At 48.0% G+C, this 16,209-nt stretch overlaps 1 protein-coding gene across 1 annotated transcript in view; it reads left to right on the top strand.

Moving 5' to 3' along the window:
• Window positions 1–5,548, top strand: part of LOC104398097 (lymphocyte antigen 6E) — a 25,438-nt gene extending 19,890 nt beyond the window's left edge. Inside the window, exons 4-5 of the mRNA XM_010008141.1 lie at window positions 4,076–4,195; window positions 5,340–5,548. Coding sequence (XP_010006443.1) covers window positions 4,076–4,195; window positions 5,340–5,548 — 329 coding nt within the window. The remainder of the gene's footprint in view (window positions 1–4,075; window positions 4,196–5,339) is intronic.
• The last annotated feature ends 10,661 nt before the right edge of the window (window positions 5,549–16,209 follow it).

Raw genomic sequence — 16,209 nt, 5'->3', positions numbered from 1 at the left:
CCCCCCAGGCACCCATGGGGGCAGGCTGGGGTGTTGCGGGGAGCTGAGCCCCGAGGGGACACGTTGTGCTCCGAGCTGCACATCTCGGGGTGCTTCTTATCCTGGTGCTGGCCGTGAAAACTGCGAGTTGTCCCAAGTTTCGGGCTCTTCCATCCCCACCTTCCCAACCGCTCCGTGCCTGGGTACCCCAAATCCGGGGGGAAGGGCCCGGATTGTTTCCATATGGCGATGCTTGGAGAAGCCAAACAAAGAGCAAACGGGAGAGTTCAGGGCCCCCTGAAGCCCTGCTCAGGAAACACGAGTCCTTCTCCTCTCCCGAGGACACCGCTGAGAAGGAACAAGTTGTTTGCTGCCCTTCCCGTGCACCCCCTCCCAGTGGGATCCGGGAAAAAACGTGGCCATTCCATCCAAGGACTTCCCAGCCCAGTTGGTGTGTGCTCAGTTCTTACTGGGAGGATGGGCTGTCCGAGCCCAAAGCAGGAAGGAGTTTCACTTCTCCCACCCTCCAAAAAAAACGTTGCAGCTTGAAAGTCAAGTGATGAGCCAGGCAGGAGGGTTTATAGTAGGGCAGGTATATATATATATATAAATATATATATGTATTTATATATAGGGCAGGTAGTTTGATCCCCAAATGCTTCCAGTACATCCAGAGCCTTTTGCAGAAAAGCTGCTCCAAGTGCCCTGAAAAGCTGGCAAATGGTCTGTAAGGGTCTTGTCAGAGAGCAATGGGAAAGAGAAAAGTGTTTGGCACAGGGATGGGGTGGAAAAGCTGCTGAAGCCCCAGCATTTTTCACTGGTGCTGCTGAGAATGGGAGCTCCAGAATGGGCTCTTAAAAGCACTTTCCCCCCCTCCCCTCTTTTTCCTGCATTGCTCTTTGCAGGAGTGAATCCAGCCCCTTATCTGAGGAATTCCCCCAGATGATCTGCTCCCTTTTGGGAGCTCTTTGTTCCTCCCAAGGAGCTGAGCAGCAAACAAATCAGCACATAAAATTCTTCCTGTGGAAGAATCCTGCCTTTTCTACTGGATGAAAATGAGCCTTCCCTTTTGCTTTGTTCAGTCTTGGGGTTTGGTTTGTGTTTGGTTTTATTTTCCTTTTGATTTTGGTGCTTTTTTGTAGCCTTGAGCTCCAACTCTTTGCTCTGTCTCCAGCTGCATAAAATAATCCTACCACCCCTCCTGTGCCTTTTGTCTAAAACACTCAGCCTGCTTGTTCCCTTCACCCTGCAGTGGATGATTTAGTTATTTAGTGATCTGGTTTGCAGAGGCAGAAAGTGGCACTAGTTCCAACTGACTATTTCCTGTCTTGAACTGTGTTTAAAGACTCACCTCACCTGGAAAGATTTTGTCTGCAGGAAGGGATAATACATAGGTGTGACAAAGAAAAACACAGGGACAGGTGGGAGAGCAGAGATTTAGTCACGTGGCAGAGAAATTAATGCCTGGAGGACTTTTATGTGCACGTACAAATATTTTTGATACGTTTGTATCTGGCACCTCTAATGAATAGAGTGAGCAAATAAATACATATGGGGATGTGGGTGTTGTCATAGTGCCCACAGGAAGCCTGTCATCCACTTCATTCTTGGTGTGAAATGGGATGAGTCAATTTGTCTCCTCTCTTGCAAGGAGAAGGGTTAAGGTCAGGTCACCATCACCTGGGACTGGAGTACAGAAACATGCTGAGGACAAGGGAACAGGGGAAATCTTTGCTTGGAGGTCTTGAGTTTTGGCCAAGAAGGTAAAAAATGCCATCCAGGGGAATTCTCTGAGGGCTCAGCAAGGGATAATGAGCACCTGTGGGCTCAATGCCTGTCTCTGGCCTGTTCCTCCTCCCCAGCTCTCCTGGGGCTTTTGACTCAACTGGTGGTCCTGGAATCCTGGGTGCTGTGTGTAGGTTGGGGCTGCTGCATTGACATCTGCAGGTAACTCTTTGTTGCAAGGATCCTTGGCAGACTGATGACCTTGGAGGATGTGTGAGACAGTCCAGGAAATTCTTGCCTAGGTTTGTGGTGTTGTCTTTGTCTCCAAAGCAGAGTCATTTGATGGCCCTGATGTGACTTTCAGGATCTCCCACTAACACACTGATTATCCTTGAGATAATGTTTTTGTTTTCTTTCCCTGCCCTGGCCATGATTTCTCACAAGTCATTCTTCTGAGAACAATTGCTATTTTTTTAATCCAAATATTCTCATAAAAAGCTTTTCTTTTCCTGAGAAAAACAGCACTGAGGAGAACCTCAAGAGGTCATGCAGTCCCACAGCAGAGTGGCACAGCTGCTGGCCAATATTTATCCAACTTACTCTTCAAAATACCCTATGAAAGGGACAGCTGAGCCTCAGGGAGCTCTCCCAGGGCTTCACTGCCTTCATCTCCTTCTGATAATCTGTTTGTGGTGAGACTGAAAGAGGCAGGACCAGGATTGATGCTGCCTTGCAGTTCCCATCATGAATCAGCCCTCACTTCATTTTGCATCCTCTAAGCACAGCCAAGAAAGGCAGTGCCTCATTGGAAGGCTTTGCCATCTGACTGCTCAAAATCAGCCTGTGGAACATCAGGAGTGGGCCTGACCTGTCTGCAGATATGCAGGTCATCAACTGCACCGTGGATGTGATGTTCTTAGATGTAAAATACAGAGATCATCTGTCCACTGCAAAGTGTGTGTGTCCCTTCTGGCCACTGGCACGGGCTGCCCAGGGAGGTGGTGGAGTCACCATCCCTGGAAGTATTTAAAAGAAATGTAGATCTAGAGCTTAGGGACGTGATTTAAGCACTGAATGGGTAAATTAGATTATGATAGGGGATTTAAGTTATGGTTGAGCTTGATGATCTTCAAGGTCCTTTCCAATCAGAATGATTCTATGATTCTGAGTCACTGGTCCAGGCTGTTTGATAGAACCACAGAATGGTTTGGGTTGGAAGGGACCTTAAGAATCATGTAGTTCCAACTCCCCTGCATGGGCAGGGACACCTTCTACTAGACCAGGTTGCTCCAAGCCCCATCCAACCTGCCCTTCAACACTGCCAGGGATGGGGCAGCCACAGCTTCTCTTGTCGACTTGTCCCAGTGTCTCAGCAACCTCACAGTCAAGAATTTCTTCCTAATATGCAATATAAATCTACCCTCCTTCAGCTTACGATTCCCCCTCATCCTATTGCTCCCTGCCCTTTTAAAAAGTTCTTCTCCAGATTTCCTGTGGCTCCTTCAAGTACTGGAAGACTTCTCTAAAGTCTCCCAGGAGCTGCCTCTTCTCCAGGTTTCTACAACCATTTCCCATCACTGAAGGCTCTTTTCCAATCTTTCCTCTTTCTTGGGCAGATCTGAAGGATGTGGGATGGGAACCAGCTGGTGAAATCCATCCTGCTGGTCTAGGATAAACCATTTCAGGCAACCTGCCATGGAGGAAGACATGGGTTTTTTTTTTCCTGTCCCCTTGCTCCAAATTCAAAAGGTTGGCTGCATATGGTGCCTTCATTGTGCTGTGGCTCCCTGAGTAGCAGGACAGTGCAAGTCCTTGCAGGTTTTTTTGGGCTTGCTCTAGCTGAGAAATTGTTTCCACCTCGTGCACTCGCTCACGTGTAGCCTGGGCTTTGTACCCTCCTGCCAAAGGCAGGTCACAGAAAGCTCAAACACGTGCTCATGCCTGAAGTATTTCCTATCAGTGTCTGTGGTAGCTGAGCAGAGTAAACCCAAATTTCAGGCTTCAGGTTGCAGGCCTGAACTTGCTTCCATTGTTTAGTTTCAAGCTGGCAGCTGTAGCTTGAACCCACCATTGGTGCAAACAGGAGCGTGCCAGAAAGTGCCAGGCTGACCTGTGGTTGTGTTGAGGCTTTAGCTCCCTGTTGGGCATGTCAAGAGCTGGAAATGTATCTTATGCTTGAATCCTTCACATGGCCATGGGTTTTATTTGGGGGAAAAAACCAAACCCAAACCCTATCACAGATTGTTACAGCTAAAATATCAAGCGTGGCTGTGGCCAAGCACAGCGCGTGCCGTGTGTCGGAGGTGGGGACCACCAGGTGAGGAGAGGTCCTCCCACCAGCCCCTGACTGAGATGTGCCTTTCCCTTGCAGCCCATACACTCATCTGCTTTTCCTGCTCGGATGCATCTTCCAACTGGGCCTGCCTGAAGCCTGTGAAGTGTGGGGAGAATGAAGACCACTGTGTGACAACGTACGTTGGAGTGGGATTAGGTGAGTAGTGACAGAACCTTCTTCTGCCCCTCTTGGCTGCTCTCCTGGGTCACTTACTGAGCTTCCCTCAGGCTTTCCCTCCTTTGGATGGAAAAAGGGGAAAGTTCTGCTTAGCAACTGAGTGTTGGACCATCCCAAGGGAATTTTTAGGAGGCCGCCAGACGGAGTCACGTTCAAGTCCATGTGCCTGCACCAATGCTGGGAGTCTGAGGGGAGCTTTGAGGTGGGAACATTGCTGATGAAGAAATGAAAATGTGGAGGATGCTGCAGTCTTACTCTGTCAGAAAGCTCCAGGGTTTCTCTTCCTCCTGTTACCCTGTGTTTGGGTTGTTCATCCTCAATTGCCACTTTCCTTCTTTGCTCTCCATGGATGAGGTGGGGTTGCCAGGAAGGAAGAGTAGCAGGTTTCCTCCCTAATTGCCAGGAAAGATTTAGGGTGGGGAGGGTCTGTGCTTCCCATCTGCTGCTTGTAGGGAAGGAGGCTGCTCTGGCAGTTCTGCTGCCACTGCAGAGCCCAGAGCCAAGCCTGGCCTGGCTTCTTCTCCCTTGCAGGAAGGAGGGGTGTCACATACCTGACTTGCAAGGTCCTCAACGTGGGTGGGTGACACATGCACAAGTGGAGGTCGGGAGCCTTCATAAACCTGTCACTGTAGCACAGGGCTGATGGTTCCCTATTTATTGCTGCTAAATGTGGGCTGTGCCTCTCTCACAGCTGATGTTCAAAGCACAGCCTTTGCTCACAAGTGCCTCCCCTGTGCTCTGTGTGTCCCGTGCTCCCTGTCTCACCCCACGAGCCTCAGGGTCAAGCTTGAGTGGGATTTTTGAGATTTTTCACTGGAGCGGCCAAACTTTGGCTGGCAGCCTGGCAGGGGTGTCTCTGGGGTATTACACAGTCTGTAGAGCCTGTGTGGGAGGTAGTCATGGGTTTTCTTGGAGATGTGTGGGCTGGCTGAGATTATTGTCATAGCCTGACACCAGGAGGCCCTTCATTCTCCCCCTGTGATGCTTTGGCTATTTCAGTGCTGTTACTTCCTTTTGTACAACAGGTGATCAGAAAGCCTATAGAAACGTTATCAACTCATCTCTCTTTTTTTTTTTTTTTTTTTGCTTTTCTTTCTTTCTTCCTGCCCTAACCTCAATTCAGGTGGCAAGTCTGGCCAGTCCATCTCCAAAGGATGCTCTCCCATTTGCCCCAGTGCTGGGATTAACCTGGGCATAGCGGCTGCCTCCGTTTACTGCTGCAACTCCTTCCTCTGCAACATCAGTGGTTCCAGCAGTGTGAAAGCCAGTTACACAGTCCTGGCCTTGGGAGTCCTGGTTAGCTTCATCTACATCCTGAGGGCTCGTGAGTGATGGGGCTGGCCAAGGAAGAGCCATCTTGCACGGGCTGTCCCAGGTCTCATTAACCAATATCTTCTCTGTCGCTGTCTGCAAGGAGATCCTCTGCTGCCCAGCAGGCTTCCAAGGTGGTTGTTCCCCAGATTTTAGGCTCTTCCAGCATCAGAGACCAGGGCAGTTTGGCCAAGCTGTTCTCCTCCTTCTGTGGACACACCCCACTGCACTCTCACACCTCCTTGGCAAAGGTGGATCATTTTGGAAGGGTTTCTGCTTTTATACCTAATACTACCCCCCTCGTTTCTAAGATTGATTAAAACAAAGCTGGGACTCGCTGAGAACCAATTCACCCCAGATACCATCTGGTCAAGTGTTCAGACATTCCTGCCTCTCACCTCCATGGAGGTGCCTGGCACTGGTGTGCTCCCAGCACATGGGTGTTCTGGGCACTGGGAATGCATGACCCGAAGGGAGACACATTCCTGGCCCCTGCAGCTACAGCCTCTTTTTATAAAATCATTTCCGTTTCTTCTGATCCTGGGCTGATTTTTTTCTGGAAACCAAATGCCATGTACCTTGTCCCTCTGAGCTCTGTAAGTGCCAGACCTGAATAAACATGCTCCTGTTGTTACCTGAGCTGGGACGTGTGCTGTGTGTTTCCTTGCTTCAGACAGAGAGATTAGAAATGCTCTTAGAAGAAACTCAAATATTATGCCCAGCACAAGGGTCTCTTACATTCTCAAGTAGCTTTTGAGGGCTTCATCTCAACATTCTTTTCAGTTCACCTCTGAGCAGCAAGTCCATCCTGTTCTTTTCTGATGAACACCCTGGCCTGCTTGTCTCACCTCTCTTGGGAATTGTGTTTTTTGGGTGCATTTTAGTGAAAATGGCAATTATTGGCATCTGAGTCAACCCCATTACTCCTACTGGATGAAGCTCACTGGGAACAGGACCTCTAAAAATTAGTCTGCATGTTACAAAGACTTGGTGTCTCCACTTCCTGACTTTGGACACGTGATGGTGATAGACAATAACATCAATACCAGGGCAACAGGTCTCTGCAAGAATTTATGAAGTCAAAGGCAAAGATATCACTACTCAGATCTTTAGGTTCAACCTGCAACCCCTGGCTGATGGTGCACGTGGACTGCAGAAGGTGACTTTGCCACCAAACCTGCTACTCCTGTCCCTCAGATCCCAGGATCTTCCCAAGTCTTGACAGTGTTGCTCCTGGAAGTTGCCATCCCATGGGAGATGTGTCCTCCTGCCATCGCTTCATCGTGCTGGATTCCCACCTGCTTTGCCTACCTGTGGACCTGCTAGACACAAAACAAGCCAAAAATGAGCTTGAAACTGTCAGGCAAAGGCTTGCTGTCATCTCCACTCACTGATCAGAGGTGCACTGGGCTTTTTTTTTTCTCTTCTAGCAGCAAAAATCAAGGTGTAACATGGGCACTCTTTAGCCATGTCCTCCTTGTACCTGGTTCCATTTCATGTCAAAAAACCAAACAAAAACCACTCAAGCTGCACACACTTGTCAATGATACCTGCATCTCCACTGAAGGGAGTGAGAAACAGCTTCTCTTGAAACACGGTGTGCAGATGTATAGAAATATTTGCAAGAAAAGTGGTGACATGTTTTTCCCCTCCTCTTCCTTCCCATCTTTTAATTAAAATGACCCAGCTGCTAATGGCAGCCTTTGTTGTGATGTGACCTGTGATTAGATGATGAGTTTGGTAAGAATGTACCACGCTGACTCCATTGTCTCATTGGGCCTGAGATGTGCCTTCCTCTGGTTAATGCATCTTCCCTCACCTGCTGGGACCTCTGGTAGGACCACAGGGCTTGAGGTGAGCTGTGAACCTCTACTATGCACCTGCAGCACAGGAAAAGGTGGGGAAAAAAAAGTTACTAGAGATGGGTTAAATATTTCCCAACTTGCCTGTGCCTGAGCCTTCCTCCCAAGAAGGTTACCAACCTTGTTTGCAAGGTTGATTTGTTTCTTGACACTTGCTGTGAGGAGATGCTGTAGGCCCTGTGGGATTGCTGCAGATTGGAGGTGTGGAGATGCCCTAGGGTGAAGCTAAGAGCACCCAGAGTGCTCTACCTTGCAATTCATTGGGCTGTACTTTTCTAGCCACTGGGTAATAGGGCATCATTTTTTGACCCAGTTACCCCCTGACAACACCTCTGCTGTGAGTGAAGAACTGACTTTAAAAGCCACCAGCAAAGCTGTGTCCTGATGTCTTCTCATGCCTGTACAAGGCTCCTGAGGATGCTACACTGGACAGTCCTATGGGTTAAAGCTGCAAGAAGGGTTATGACAGCTGGGTGTCTCCTCCAGTGGCCATCTCCTTCCTATCCAGTGAAGACAGGCTGGGAGAGTTGGAATGTTCACCCTGGAGAAGAGAAGGCTCCAGGGAGACCTTAGAGCACCTTCCAGTGCCTGAAGGGGCTCCAGGAAAGCTGGGGAGGGAGTTTAACGTGTAGAGATAGAACAAGGGGGAAACGGTTTCAGATTGAAAGAGTAGATCTAGATTGGATATTTTAGGAATAAATTATTTCCTGTGAAGATGGTGAAACACTGAAAGAGGTTGCCTAGACAAGCTGTGGCTGCTTCCTCCCTGGCAGTGTTGAAGGCCAGGCTGGATGGGCTTGGAGCAGCCTGGGCTGGTGGGAGGTGTTGGTGGCCATGGCAGGGAGGTTTGAACTAGATGATCTTTGCAGTCTCTTCCAACCCAACCCATTCTATGATTCTCTCTGCATTTCAGAGTTTGCTCGTGCCAAGGACTAGCAAGTGACATGCAAGTGAGCAAGGGCTGTTGGGAAGAGCATTCCCCAGGTTACTTATCCTGTACAAATAACAAGTTATATTAATGCTATTGCCAGGGGACAGATCTGAAGGTCAGTCCACACGTGTTCTTGAGCCTAGAGATGATGAATAGATTGTGTATGGAGATTTTTCCCCCCCCTGTTCACTGTCTTTTTGTCTTTCCTCCTCATGTGCTGTGTTCTTGGATGCTTAGTATGTGGAAGAAGAGGTATTTTCAGTTTTTTTTTTTTAAAAGATGTGGCAAAGATCTCCTTGATGGAAGTATGTATGTTTGAGAGGAAGGGAGGGTATGACAGCTTCTCAAATGCAAGAGGTGTTGCTCCACAGTTTAATCCCAAGCATCATATGATCAGTTCTGCCAACTCTGGGCCTATTAGAGATTTTCTTCTTTTTGCCCCCAAATCTCCAGCACCAGAAATCACCTCAGCTGTTGTAAAGCCCAGGGGTGTAAAGCCTGAAAATGAGCAACTGCAGTAATTAAAGACATTAATAACAATATAAAGAAAGAGCAAGAACCTGGCATTTATAGAGCATTAGAACTGGTGGTTTGTTAAATCAAATGCCTGATTTACAACTTGAGGGCCATAGTGGGACAGCCCTTAAGTGCTTTGAATGTGCTTTTTTGGACTGTGGAATTAGAGATCAAAAGCTCAGCAGAAAAGACAGATCTTCACCTTTTCTGCCAGGGGGGTTGTGAGGAGGCAGCTTGGCTCTGGGCAAGCAGAAAACACCCCAGAACAGTTTTCACTGGAAAATAAAAGAGCTTCAGTCAAATACCTGCTCATTTTGGAGCATGCTCATGAGGAGATGGGGTTTTTTTGGGGCTTCCATCCTGCAAATGGCTGTATTTCAGTGGCAGCTGCTGCTGTCTGTCCTTGCAAGGGCTCTCTCGTTTTTGTGTGTTGTCTGTACCTGCTCCAAGCTTTCTGCAGCACCAGCCCTTTCCACCCAGGTTTGCTGGGTTTGCTGCTTGCCATTTCAAAATGAACCAAGTTCTTCCAACTGTCTTTGAGGGCTTTTTTGTCTGCAGAATGTTGAAACCGTTTCTTCCTTCTGGGAAACAGAAACCTCATGTGACTTCCTTGCACAAACGGCCAGAACAAAGAAAGCCAGTTGCTTAATCATTACTCAAAGGATCCATATCCTTACTCAAAGAACGTCTTTGCTTGGTGTTAATTTACTCAAGTTATGGGTTATTTGAAATAATTTGCCTCTGGGGGACTCTCTTTGCCATGAAGGAGGCTGTGATCCCACCACCCCTGTGGGAAGCCTTGTGGCTCTGCTCTGGGTGGCTCTGGAGATAGAGGCATCCATGCTCTCCTGTCTCCAGGAAAGGCAGCTGTGGTGCACATCTGGATGCTTAGAGGTCTAGGGTGCTATCACAAACCCCTTGCTCCTCTGGTCTCAATGCCTTTTTTACTCTGATGCTGGGCTGTGCTTGCAGGGTCACCCTCAGCAATGAGGTGCTGCAGGTCTCAGCTGTTTGGGATCAGGATCAACTCTGATTCCTTCCTTGATCCTAAAGGAGTCATTTCACCCCTGTACAGCTGCTGGCTGAGACTAGGAAACTGGAATGGGGAGACACCCAACTTGGCATCTGGGGAATATCCATGGTACCCAGGGAAGTAAAGCCCTGGGCCAGCCCTGCCATCTACTGGCTTTTGCCAGACCTGGGAGAGATGCTTTGAAACCCAGATCTCCCAAGTCAAGGGGTAACCCTTAACACTTGAAAGGGAGCCAAGCACCAGCTACCTGTAACCAGATAATTGCATGCAAAGCAGAGAATCAGAAGCATCAGAGACAGGCTGGATGTGTTAATTTGTCCTGCTTTGCACTGATAGTGTAACTTGAGAAATGAGAAGCTTATCAGGCTTCCCAGGACCAACGTTTTTCCAAGGGAACACTTTTTGCAGCCAAAGCCTACCATTTCATCAAAGCTGAAACACTTCATGAAACTATAATAAGGCCAATAAAGTGTTGCAGAAAAAAAAATATTGACACATTTTATTTCAGCTTTGTTGGATGATCTCATTTCACTGAGATGGTTACACTGGAGTGTTGATGATACTGATACACATATGTGAGGTTTGTAATCCTGTATTGCCTTTATTGTAACAGCATAAAGAAACATTGATTCCTTTATATATATTAACAGAAGTGTAAGTGTAGTGTGTGTTACTTACTGTTTCTTATAAGCTAATAAAAATATATGAAATTACTAAAAAAGATTCACTTGGAACACATTATTTTTTTTATGGTTACACAGATATTACCTCTGGCTTGGTGTGAAAATAAAGTGCTGGGTTTGGATACAAAGCTCAGGACTGGGGGTTGCAGGCTGGTCAAAAGGAGGACAGACATGAGGCTGAGCCTATAGACTCTAGGAAGTGATAAATCCATACATGTCATCTCAGGGCCATTGGAGTCTCTTCCTGGTGATGGATAAAGAGCAGGGATTGTCTTTGCCTTCAATAGTAACACTCATAAATACCTTTGACTTGCCCGTGACCCCACTGGGAATGGAGGTGGGATTTGTCCTTCCAGCCCATGCTCTTTCTTGTTGGAGAAGGTGGCTCTTTTGGGCACATCATGGCCACTGTGTGGGTGTCTGTGGGCAGCTGCTCCTCTTCCCCAGCTCCCTGGGGCTGCAGTGCTGCTGGGGCTGCTCTGACCCCTCTCCTGCCCGCAGACAGATGCACACATGGACCCTCAGATGTGGGGGCTGGTTGCTCTGGAGACCAGCCCCTGCTCTTCTGAACCAGGGAGCTTTCATGCAGCTTTGCAAAGATGTGTCATTCTAATTTTGGTTTACTGCTTTATTACTTCGGGGAGCCCAGTTGGATCCCGTGGGAGAAAGGACATTATGTTCCCTAGGGAATGCAAGACAATGCAGGATAACAGCAATGGACTCTTGGGAGTTTCTTAGGAACAGCCACAGGCTTTCTGAAAGGAAGACATAAAAATATCTTTCCTTTTCTCTGGATAATGCCAATCTGAGCTATGTTCTTCCTGGGAAAGGCTTTTCTGCCCTGCAGTCCCTCCTTCCAATCCATATTTTGCAGTGTGGCCTACAAACTTTGGGAACAGGAAAGGACTGGCATTGACAGGGAACATTTTCAGGACAGGATGACACACCTCAACAGATGGGCACAGAAGAAACCCATTTCCAGGAGGCTACACCCCCATCCTTCCAAGCATTCCTGTCCTTTCTGCTCACATTGCCTCCCACCTGCCCACTCCTGCTGCTCCATGGGAACCTGTCTCTAGACAGGCCCAGGATGAGGTCTTCCACATTGAGAACAGTCCTGAAGAGAAGGACTTGGGAATATAGGTTGATGAGAAGCTGAAGATGAGCCAGCAATGTGCCCTTGGAGCCCAGTGAGCCAATCATGTCCTGGGCTACATAAAAAGCAGTGTGATTGGCAGGTCAAGGGAGGTGATTTTCCACTTCTACTCTGCTCTCATGACAACCTCTCTGCAGTTCTGTGTCCAGTTCTGGAGTCCCCAAAATGAAAAGGACATTGAACAGTTGGAAGGACTCCAGGGGAGGCCATAGAGATAGAGATCAGAGGCTGGAGCACCTCTGGAGACAGGCTGGGAGAGTTGGGGTTGCTCAGCCTGGAGAAGAGAAGACACTGGGGAGACCTTAGAGCACCTTCCAGTGCCTGAAGGAGCTTCAGGAAAGCTGGGCTTTTTACAAGGGTACCAAGTGATAGGGTGAGAGAGGATGGGTTCAAACTGAAAGAGGGGAGATTTAGATTTGATATGTTAAGAATAAATTCTTTACTATGAGGGTTCTTTCCTCTAAGGTCTCCCCAGAGCCTTCTCTTCTCCAGGCTGAGCAACTCCAATTCTCTCAGCCTGTCTTCACGTGGAGGGAAGAGGTGTGAGTAGCATGACTTGCTCTCCTTCATCCATGTCAATTAACACAAAGAACAACTGGGTTTATCTAATTTCATACGGATTCTTGTCGTGCCTGCGTCACCCAGAGCAGTCTCACCTTGTTCTCCCTGAGCACCAGGTGCTCCTGGCTCTGATTCTGTCTTCTCATTGCCAAAATTGCAGGGATGAGGTCAGCTGTATGAACCTGGGCCTCCTTCTCAGCTCAGACCAGTTAAACCTGCTGGTTTCAGGAGCATTAAGTAACACGTTCCAAACTGTTCGAGGAATGATAACAAAAACAAAACAAAGAAGAAAAAACAACAACAGCAAAACAGGCTCTCAGGAGATCTTAGAATCATAGAATGGTTTGGGTTGGAAGGGACTTTAAAGATTATCTAGATCCAAACCCCCTGCATGGGCAGGGACACCTCCCAGCAGCCCAGGCTGCTCCAAGCCCCATCCAACCTGCCCTTCAACACTGCCAGGGATGGGGCAGCCACAGCTTCTCTGGGCAACTTGTCCCAGTGTCTCACCACCCTCATGGTCAAGAATTTCCTCCTAATGTCTAATCTAAATCACTCCTCTTGAAGTTTTGAGCCATTACCCCTTGTCCCCTCACTACATGCCCTTGTAAAAAGTCCCTCCCCAGCTTTCTTGTAGATGTAAGGTGATGGCATCTTGCATGGGACCACTTTGCAGTGCTCAGGTTCTTTTTATGGGCAAAGTGCAGCTGCTCACACTTGAATTCAACTCATGGTTTGTTCAAGGCAGTTTAGGTAGAATGTTTTTTCTTCCTCTTTTCTTTTCACATGGAGGTGTCTCATCCTAAAGCTGGTGGGAACCAAATGATTGTGAAACCCGAATTCTCGTTACGTTGGAAATGAAGAACTACCCAAATCATCCAAAAAAAATTCCTCCCTGCCTTCCATGAGGACTGGGCGAGGCCCAGGGATTTGCATTTTCTTCTCCTGTCAGAAGGTGGCAGTGACAGGCCCCAGATCTGCCTGTGCTGCCTCCCTGGGATGCCCTGTGCTGGATGGGTTGACACACCAGAATCACAAGTTCCTTCTACTCAGGCCCACGATGCTGAAAGTTCACCTGGAGAGGAGGCAGAAATGCATTAGCTGAGCCTGCTCTTCACTACATCCCAAGCATGGAGACCCCACAGGCTTCCTGGTCTCCTGTTCCAGTTTTTGGAGATTCACATGGAGAATACTTTTCATTCAATCTGAACAGAATTTCCCTTCCTGCATCTTGTGGCCAATGGTGGCCCTCAAGGAGAGCCCAGCTCAGGCTTCTCTTTGACCATTTTTTTTCTCTTTAATTTTAATTTTATTTTATTTTTAATGTCAGATCCTCTTAGATCCCCTGAGTTCCCTCTTCTCAGCTTGTTTTCCTGACTGAACCAACCCAGCTCTCTCATAACTCCTTGTGTTGCCTGTGGTCAAGGAGTTGGCCAAACCACACTTGCAAACAAGGAAGAACTTGCTGGGAATATGAAGTATGGGGGCAGCCTTGGCTGCAGTGACAGGGAGGTGATGGAGATCAAGATCCTGAGAGGAGGGAAGAAGACAAAAAGCAGCAGCACAACCCTGGGGTGAGCATGGATTCACAAAGGGGAAATGAAGCCCCACCAGCCTGAGAACCTTCAGGGATGAGGTGACTGGTTTGATGGATGAAGCAAGAGAAGCAGATGTTGTGTATCTCTACCTCATTAAGGGTTTCAACACTGTCTCCCACAACACGCTCCTAGGTGAGCTGGCAAAGTTTGGGTTAAGAAGTGGACAGTGGGGTTGACTGAGAACTGGTGGAGTGACTGGGCTGAAAGGGTTGTGGGCAGTGGCACAAAGTCTAGTTGGAGGCAAGTCACGGGTGGGCTGCCACAGGGCTCAATACTGCTCCTCCTCATCATTAATGATCTTCAGGATGGGGCAGAGCTCACTTTCAGTAAGTTTGCAGATGAAACAAAACTAGGAGGAACTGCTGAGAGACCAGCTGGCTGGACTGCCCTTCAGAGGGACTGACACAAGCTGGAAAAATGGGGGGAGCTCAGGAAGTCCAGCCAATGGAAGTGCAAACTCTTGCATCTGGGAAGGAATAACTTCAGGCACCAGGACAGGTGATGGGCTCATAGCATAGAAAGGAGGTTGGCAGAGAAGGAACTGAGGACTGTGGTGGACACCAAGCTGGAGGTGAATCAGCAACATTCCTAGGCAGCAAAGAAGGCCACCAGCCCCCTGAGCACATTTGGAAGAGCAGGTCAAGGGAGGTGGTCTTTCCCCTCTACTCAGCACTGGTGATGCCACACCTGGAGTTCAGTGTCCAGTTCTGAGCTCCACAGGACAGGGGATACATGGATATACTGGAGAAAGTTCTAGGAAGGGCCACAAAGATGATGAAGAGACTGGAGCACCTATGCTAAGAAGTCAGGCTGAGAGATCAGGGAGGAGAACAGAAGTTCAGTCTGGAGAACAGAAGGCTCAGGGAGGATCTTATCAGCATCTACAAATATCTGAAGGGAGGGTTTTCTGCTGTGCTCAGTGACAGGACACTTGTGCCAAAGGACACAAACTGAATTCCAGGGAATTCTACTTAAACCTGAGAAAAACCTTTCTTTAAGGGTGGTTGAATGTTGGAAAAGTCTCCCCAAAGAGGTAATGAATTTTCCTATCTGTGTCAATATTCAAACCCAAAAGGACACAACCCTGGGCAACCTGCTCAAGTGACTCTACTTTGTGCAGACAAGTTGGATTAAACCATCTCCAGAAGTTCCTGCCAAGCTCAACCAGTTGAAGCTTTGTGTGAGTTCTGCTGCTGGTGTGACTGGGGATGCTTGCAGTGCTCTGCTTTGTGACAAGTGCCCAAGAATCATTCTTGTCTCCCACAGACCTCCCTTTGCCCATTTGCCAGGACCACCAGACAGGCCAAAGAGCTCACCTGGCTGGGAAACATCACCACAGGGTTGCTTCTCTCACTCTTACTAGAGGGAAATAATCTGGGAGCCAGAAACTTCTGGGACAGAAACATCTTCCTGAAATCTTCAGGCATCTGGAGGCCAAACCTGTGATGTTTGTTTCAGCTGGTGGGAGACAAGCTGAGCCTGTCACCTGGGCAGTGGAGACATCTTCAAGACATGTTTTCTACTGGTTTGGGAAGACTCAACACACTTCTGCCAATCCTCAGCCAAAGGAGTGGATATTTCCAGCTTCACTGCCAAGCACTGCAGTGTTATGGGGAGATGAAAAGGGCCTGGAGGCAAAACTGCTTCATTTCAGTCAGGTCATCTACTGTTGTACATGTGTTGTCCTTGTTCTTCCCTTGTGAGTCAATGAGAAGTGACTCAGATAGGAAAGTATCTCTTGTTCATTGGATTAAGTCTTGAAGGAACTCAGGGGATAATTAAAGCAGGTGACAGCTAAACTGAGCAAGTGATTTACATTCCTGCATCATTAACAATGCCTTGGAAATCTGGATGGGGCAAATAATCTCCAAACAAGTGATTAGTGCCTCAATCAGGGTTGATGGGAAGGGAAAAAATACCAGCTTGAAAGCAAAAAGAAAAAGAGGAAACTAAAAAGAAGTGTTAGGGAAGGAAGACAAATTCCCACTGGTTATAAATATATGATCAGTCCTTTCTATGCACATCATGAACACAGAGGGAGGACACACTCTAAGAGTTATTAATTCCCATCAGATTCCCCCATGGGACCATTGTATACCTATGCTGGCCACTGGCCAGGCCAGTGATAACTCTGAAGGTCCCACCCAGAAGAAGTGCTACACAGGTCAGTCTAAATAACAACCTGGAGATAAGAGGAACCTGCATTGAGTTAAAAAAAGAAAAAAAGAGGAGAAAAACCAAAGGCTGGAGAGAGGGGGGGAAGGCAGGTGAATAGTGATGTACTGGGAACAGGAACCCTTATAAAATGAAATCATCTTGTTCCCTACATTCCTGTCCTGCTG

The sequence above is a fragment of the Chaetura pelagica genome, unplaced genomic scaffold (assembly GCF_000747805.2).
Source record: "Chaetura pelagica isolate M959 unplaced genomic scaffold, ChaPel_1.0 scaffold292, whole genome shotgun sequence".
NCBI lineage: Eukaryota > Metazoa > Chordata > Aves > Apodiformes > Apodidae > Chaetura > Chaetura pelagica.
Note: the sequence above shows the minus strand (reverse complement) of the source record. Positions and strands in the feature narration are given on the sequence as shown.